Source organism: Sinocyclocheilus anshuiensis, unplaced genomic scaffold (assembly GCF_001515605.1).
Source record: "Sinocyclocheilus anshuiensis isolate Anshui unplaced genomic scaffold, SAMN03320099.WGS_v1.1 scaffold375, whole genome shotgun sequence".
Classification (NCBI taxonomy): Eukaryota; Metazoa; Chordata; class Actinopteri; order Cypriniformes; family Cyprinidae; genus Sinocyclocheilus; species Sinocyclocheilus anshuiensis.
The window spans coordinates 1,173,792-1,181,560 of record NW_015549594.1 but is presented as its reverse complement, the minus strand read 5'-3'; the positions used below and the strand labels follow the sequence as shown (position 1 = coordinate 1,181,560).

The 7,769-nt window shown below is 40.1% G+C and overlaps 2 protein-coding genes across 8 annotated transcripts in view; both read right to left on the bottom strand.

Annotated features, from left to right (window-relative positions):
- trdc (T-cell receptor delta constant) overlaps positions 1-4,118 on the bottom strand; it is a 12,571-nt gene extending 8,453 nt beyond the window's left edge. Inside the window, exon 1 of the mRNA XM_016446842.1 lies at positions 4,041-4,118. Coding sequence (XP_016302328.1) covers positions 4,041-4,118 — 78 coding nt within the window. The remainder of the gene's footprint in view (positions 1-4,040) is intronic.
- Positions 2,424-7,769, bottom strand: part of LOC107658366 (protein SMG7-like) — a 28,210-nt gene continuing 22,864 nt past the window's right edge. For all 7 annotated transcript variants that reach the window (XM_016446880.1, XM_016446878.1, XM_016446884.1 and 4 more), the window contains 5 exons: positions 6,566-6,643; positions 6,038-6,194; positions 5,734-5,904; positions 5,061-5,215; positions 2,424-4,904 (listed from right to left, as the gene is read on the bottom strand). In XM_016446880.1, coding sequence (XP_016302366.1) covers positions 4,791-4,904; positions 5,061-5,215; positions 5,734-5,904; positions 6,038-6,194; positions 6,566-6,643 — 675 coding nt within the window. In that variant the 3' untranslated portion in view covers positions 2,424-4,790. The remainder of the gene's footprint in view (positions 4,905-5,060; positions 5,216-5,733; positions 5,905-6,037; positions 6,195-6,565; positions 6,644-7,769) is intronic.

Sequence of the window (7,769 nt, the reverse complement as noted above, 5' to 3'; positions counted from 1 at the left end):
AGAAATTAATACTTTTATTTAGCAAGGATGCTTAAAATTGATCAAAAGTGATGATAAAGGCATTTATAATGTTACAAAAGATTTATATTTCAGATAAATAGTGGTCATATCGATATCGGAATTATATCGTATCGACCGAAATTAAGAAATATATCGTGATATCAATTTTGGCCATATCGTCCAGCCCTACTTTGAATATCATTATGATATTTGTATAACATTACATAACTCCCAAATTATACAAATATAACAATGATATTCAAATGAATTCAATGCAATAAGAACTAGAGCAGATGTATGTTCACACTGATTGTTCATTTGGTTTGGTTGGATTTGATCAGTTCCTTATTTCTAAAATGAATTATCAGAAACACAAAAACAAAGTATGTTATATTTGCACACTAACAAATAACTTTTCTTCTCTTAAGCACATTATGAAATATACTATACCCTCCAAAAATTTAGCCTGGTGAAAGTGTGACCACTACTGCAAACAGATACAGTAATGTACAGTTACAAATACATAGGTACAACAGTTGTATTTCATACATTGTAAACGCTTGCAGTAGAACACCTGCATAGTTAATATCAGAATGGCAATTGAAAATGTATAGTAACAATGTATAAATTATAAAAAAGTTCAAAGTAAAATAGTTTCAAATTCAAAGAAAGATTCTGGCTCTGATTGTAGCTTGTAGAATAAATATTAATATTTCAATTTATATTATAATCATGCAATTCGACAATGTGTGAGTTATGGTAGTGTGTTAAGGGCTGTCAGGCCATGAATGAGGGTCTGGTCAAACTGAAGCTAACAGGGTAGGAAACAGACATGCATTCTGAAATCAAATAACTTTTGAGTTTTTGCAGGGGCTCATCAAAGATTGACTCAACGTGCTCCCAAGTACACACTGAAATACTCTTTGGCAAAAACGGTTCAATAGAGTTTGCATTAAGGAGTGAGATGATAAGGCAGCTGGCGTATGTGGTAAGCAGATCTTCAGCCACTCTGGTTTCCTTTCAGGAAGTGGGTGAGGAGCTGAGAGATGTTCGAAGAACAACCCCATCCCCTTCCATTTCTAGACAGCATCAAGCTCACACTTCATTCCTCTGAGATTTACAGTAAACCCCTTTTCCCCCTCAAGTACACCAATTTTGCACCAACTCAAATTTATAGTAATTAACTGCATAGTGACAAAATAAAAATAAATGCTAACGCTGAATGCTGGTTCCATTTGTCTACATGAACTGAATCATTAGTTGTCAAACAATATTTTTTACAGCATTTATTAATATAAATTAATGTTAATTTCCACACACATTTCAAGCTGGTTGTATAAATCAACACTAATGTATTATGAACAAAGAAAGGAAAAATAAGGATTACATTTATACATTTTACCAAAACTAACACTGTAAAAATAGTTGGTTACCGTTAATTCGTGATAACTAAATGTATTAAATCAACTGTGTAAATTTTGTGCATTTTCACAACTTTGGAGCCCCTACATTTAAGTGATTGTAATTCACTGTGGTAAATATATCACTAATTCATCATAATTACACCTGATAGATGTACACATGCATTTGTTGCTGTCATAAAGCAATGCGTCCTTTTCGCAGACTTTCTTGATTTAGAAACTGATATTTCAAGGTTAAAAATGTTAAAAATAAAAAAAATGTTTCTCTTATGGAGATTTATAGGACAATTAAATATTCAATATAATCTATAAAAATAAAACAGTCTAAATATAGCAGGTTATCAAGTCCCAATAAGCTATCTATAAGTATTAATGTATACAGTAAAGCATTTCTATGGCTGTAGCATTGTCAAAATCATGCTAGTGAACTTTCATCTTAGTGAAATTTCCAGAATGCACCATAAAAACCAATGTGCACTGACCAGAGATTTTCTTACAGAGGTCAGAAATGAAGCAATGATCAATGCATAATCTTAATAGTACTGAACATTTAACAGCTTCAGCAAAGGATATTGGCCCAAGGCATAATGCCAGCTGTTTAAATGCATGACCTTGTAATCATGCCGCACTAACAGTCATCAGCGTCCCCGACATGCACGTGTCTATGATTCACATCATAAGGAACTGAAAGGTAGAATGAGAAAGTGTGATGTACAGAAAAGACTCAAGTCTGCATATGAGGACATGGTTTATTTTATTAAAGGCATAGCTGATTCCAGCGTTTACAAGTGTCCACAAAGAGACAAGAACACAATAAATCAAGCCCATTATAGAAGGAGATATCCTCACCCCCAACAATTCCCTGACAAAATCCTCTAAAAAAACAAAACAAAACAAAAAAGAACTTGACTGGATATCTCCCTCATCCAAAATACAAGGCATTCTGAAAGATGGATTTCATGCAGAATCAGTGGCAGACTAGAATTTAGGGTTGGGACAAACTTTCTTAGTGGTAAATTGAATGTAAAAAGCTGGCTGTTATATTTTCTTTTAGCTTTACTATTGGAATGTTATATTACAGCCCAGAGGCGCAAGGCTGTTGTCCTGTGATCAGCATTGTAATGTACATCACTACAGAAGCCACAGTTAAAAGATGGATACTGGACAACAGGGAAAAAAATCCACATTTACAATGCAGGGTATCGAAAAAAGCACATTCACACAAGACTGTGCACCACAAGTCCATCCGAAATAAAAGAACGTTAGGCGTCCACAGTAACCAATCAGAGCGCAGGCTTCTGAAACTCCTTGCTGAACGATTCTAAAAGGAAAACAAAAGATGAACAAAATGGGGCACGCAGCTCCCACTGAAAACTTTTTTTTCGTCTGCAGTTGATATTTTGATCTAACTCAACTTTTAAGGTTCCATTTAATTATTTATTCCTCTATTTTTAATACAGTTTTAAATGCAACAAGAGAAGCACAAACACACGGCAAATAGACACATCATTTAAAGTTCGTCTTTAATAAAATGTTCTCTACTCAAAAATAAAAACACGCTTTATTCTCATCATACAAGAGAGTACGTCTTTCATATAACCTTCGCCGAACAAAAAACATCTTACGTAACCAGGAAGAAATAACCATTTTATAGATATTTTGGCCTATCCAACACAAACCCCTGGCCCCAGAACATCTCTACCAAACAATGGCAACCACACAAGGTTTCGAAGGCCTACTCAGTGCTATATCCTCTACTGAAAAGAGAACCGTTACGTTTTCAAAACAACATTTGCTTTTGATTTCGAAGAAAAAACAAACGGGCTGCAAACAGGGCGTCTACGATCTCGTGACCCTTTTCTAGCTTGAGAATCACGGCCACGTGACGCTAACCCGATGCAACAGATGATATACGTTTACAAGATTTCAGACCGAAGCAGTAATCGGGCTTGACGCTCTTCCTCAGAGACGACTTTTTAGTGCTAAGCGTAACGGGAGCTGAAGTGTCCTTTCGGAGGTACGTTATTCTGTGGTTTTTTCAACTGAGTACAGTGGCTGTGGAGATTGTACCTGAAAGGAGAACAATTCAGTGGCTGTGAGGTTGCTGTGGGAAAACGGGCTTCCCCGGTTCATCTCCCTTTCCGCCAAGCTAATGGCGCCACAGCTAGACCCGTTCGCCTCATCCCTACAGTGCCGACCGTGATCACGATGCTAACGAATCCTTAAAACAAAAATAGAAAAAGAACAACAAAAGGAAGAGAGAAAACACAGACCAGGCACAAAGAGAGCTGATAAAACTATTAATAAAAAGGCTGAACATGAACAAAAGAAGCCGTTATGCATTTAAGCTAGAGAATAAAGAAACGAGGAGAGGAGGGAGGCACACATTTATATCGAATGAACTCCCCCCATTAGCAGTAAACTATTGAACATATTTACTGAATAATATTTCAGAGAGCTAAAACTGCTACAGAACAAGTCACAAAATACAGTATTGTTAATAAATGCAGTCTCTATTGCAGCTAATGATACTACATCCTACATCTATAGTCTAACCCCCAACTCCGCTTGATACTGATCGAGCTATAATGTCGCTATGAGCTTCATAATGGTTCAAACTTTAGAGACGTTCCCTGTCCCGTTCTGCGAACTCTTCTTACAAATCAACAGACTGTACATGACAACACCATGATCCATGCCTGTGTCAATCTAAGTCCTAATATCTGAGCATATTCTCTAGAAGCGCACGTTCACGCCGTTCGCATCATCCTTCATTCATTCGATTTTTTTTCTTTTTTTAATGCTGAACACAGCGACACGAATCCCTCTGAGAAAATGAATCCAAACTTGGAATAAAACACAAAATCAGTCCTCCTTTCTTTTTTTGTCCCTCGTAACACCACGTCTGCCGTTAATAAACATCCCTTTCTGCCACGCACACACCCTTAACTCCTTAATGTGCGGCGTGCCGGTCACACAGAGCAATTTAAGCAGGTGGCATGAGGGTGTCCAGTACAGAGTCTTAAGTCCAGATGAGACCGGGGAATGACCTTTGACCCCCAGAGGAAGCGAGGTGGCAATCAGAGAGAGTTTGTCCCCCTCAGAGTCAGTGTTCTGCAGCGGCTACGTGCTGAGCAGCGTTGCACGCCCTCACAGGGAGAGACAGACAGAGTGAGTGAGAGAGATAGAGGAGAGGGATGCACGTCCCTCGTCGATCAGGCGAGCGGTTCGTTTTGAGCCTGTCGCTTCACATCGTTCGCCGTCTCCAGCCTCTGCGCGCAGGTAATGCCGGAAATTTCCGATTGGAGCTTGTGGTTTCACCTCTTCTGTTGAATCATGTTTCACACAAGTGCGTCTTCCCGTGGACTCTCAGTGTGGCGGGTTCATGTTGCCGTGGCCGCGCTGCTGCTTCTGTTTCTGCTGCATCAGGAGCTGCTCCAGAGCAGACGGACCGGGCTGCATCATAGAGCTCGACCAGATTGACTGCAGAAAGAGGGGTAGAAGAAAGGGAATGTGGAGACTGAAGGAAAAACAGCAAAATACATGTCGTTGCACATCTGCGGTTAGAACGACTGCAGAAAGTAGAAAATGTTGATCAACTAAATCAACTAAAATGTTGAAAAGAACATCCCGTGCTACCTTGAAACTGTCAAGGAGGACAGTGGAGGAGTCCTCCATTGGCACGTCCTGGGCCGCCCAGCTGCTGGTTGGCACCCCCTGGTGCCAGCTGTTGGTATCTGGCACAGAGGAGGACGAGGCAGACGGCAGGTAGTCCAACCCAAAGCCGCTCACACCTGAAGACAGTCATACCAACCATTTACATTTACAAATATGATTAACAGTTTAATTACTACTTGTGGCAAATGGCTGTTCGCGTCCGTTGTAGACACGGTGTTAGAGAGAAGAATATGTTCAGCCCCCTCCCTCTGAAGCTTCGAATATTCGGCGTTCATTACTACCGAAGCTTCGAAGCTCAAAAAATTGTATTCGGACCAGCCCTAAATACAAGCATAAACTTTACTATTTAATTACTGCAATTAAATGCCTTTTCATTCTAGATAACATTTACTAAAACATTAAAATTGCAAATAAATTATTTAAAAATAAATTATTTTGAAAAACAGCAACTTCTCAATTCTGTAATCCTGGCATTTTTTAAAAATAAAGAAATTTGATAAAGACATATGAATATAAAGAAAGTAAGCACCATAACCAACAGTGCAGTCTGACACTTAAGAAAAACTGATCAGCCAGTGCTAATAATAAAAGCTGACCACTAGAAGAGACACAGTATGGGAATTACCAGCATTACCAGTCTTATCAGCCTTCCAGCGATCGGTTCCTCGGCGGTCTCTGCTGTCAGGCGTCCCAATAGGGCCGAAGTTGGAGATGGGTAGGGAGCTGTGGCTGTGGGTGGGTGGGGATGAAGGCAGGCTGCTTGGGTTAGAAGAGTGAGGGGACTGACTGGCTGGTGTAGAGTGATCTATAACAAAAGATAGGAACTGATTATTAACAAATCAATGCTGCTAGTTCACTTGTACAATCTAAAATAATGGCTATGAACAAAGTCATCATTATATGATATCTGTAAGTAAATCAAAATCACAATATGGTACCTGAGCTAGCAGGAAGGGAGGGGGACCATGGAGTTCCTTCAAACAGGGAGTAGAGTGAAGGCTCCTGGTGCATCATGGGTACGTCTGGCTTAGACGCAGGAGCCATATTTTTACCATAGGCCTCGCTAAAAATGCTGTTGTTCTGGTAGGAGCTCTCCTGTAACCAAAAACAATTTTGGCTTTTTTAGTACTTCTATATTTTATTGGCCTTTTTGCCACTAGTATTGATAGATATAGTGGAGAGAGGGTAGAAAAAGTGGAGAATGATTGAGAATGACCAGATTCAAACTTAGTTATTTTACTTCATAATGAGTTTACCAGTCAGTTCTGACAAAAAAAAAAAGAAAGATATTTGTATTTTCATTACTAATCAAAGCATGATTGGAAAGTAAAAATAGAGCAACTTCCAGCCCAGCAAACACAAAATCTGGTTATGTTTTGAATGAAAACACTGCCACCTGGTGACTTTGATCTGTAATGCAAGTGAGGACTAAAGTGTTTGTTTGAGAAAGAGCAAAGCAGCTTTACCGGAATGGAAAATCGGGGGAGAAGAGAGGACTGGCCAATCACATCAGCTCCACTGTCTAGTCGTGACTGATTTGGCAACTACAAAAGAAGAGAAGCGCAAAAGATGAGAACTCTGCAAAAGACATGCAAGTTCAAACAGATCAGGCATTTCTAGCAGACCACAGCACTAGGAAAAACTATATTTCTAGAAAGCCACAAATTATTATAACAAATATAAGATACAGTACATATTGCACACTACACATTCAGTACACGTCCAACATTGGACACATTAGACTGAATCTGATTTTTATTATCTTATTAAATTATTTTAAAGGGGTCATATGATGCTTTTTTAAAGATCATTATTTTGTGTATTTGGTGTAACAGAATATGTTGACATGCTTTAATGCTCAAAAAACATTATTTTTCAAATACTGTACATTATTGTAGGTCCTCTATGCCCCGCCTCTCTCAAACGCTTCGTTTTCTACAAAGTCCCTCCTTCCAACAAGCGCAGTCTGCTCTGATTGGCCAGCTGACCCAGTGCATTGTGATTGGCCGAACACCGCAAGCACTCATCGGAAATGTAACGCCCCTTACCATAATCGCGAGCTTCATCTTTCAAAATAAATGTAAAGACAGAGCCCGAAAGGGGAACAGAGTCGCGTGACAGACAGTGATGAAGCTGGTATGTGTTTGTGATGTGACCCCATCTCTCTCGCTCTCTCTCTCTCTCGCTCTCTCGCTCTCTCGCTCTCTCGCTCTCTCTCTCTCTCGCTCTCTCGCTCTCTCGCTCTCTCGCTCTCTCTCTCTCTCGCTCTCTCGCTCTCTCGCTCTCTCGCTCTCTCTCTCTCTCGCTCTCTCGCTCTCTCGCTCTCTCGCTCTCTCTCTCTCTCGCTCTCTCGCTCTCTCGCTCTCTCGCTCTCTCTCTCTCTCGCTCTCTCGCTCTCTCGCTCTCTCTCTCTCTCGCTCTCTCGCTCTCTCGCTCTCACGCTCTCTCCCTCTTTCTCTCACGCTCTCTCTCTCTTGCTCTCTCTCGCTCTCACACACACGCAAAACTCCGCATTTGAACATTCAATAGCAAATACTTAAACTAGTAACAAAACATACTTACAGTCGCTGATTCAGAAGCGCCAGATTGTCATAGCAAAGTCAGAATTACCTCCTCTCCTAGGTTCACGAAACGGTCGTCCATAAAATGCATTGCTGTTCTGTTGTAAGT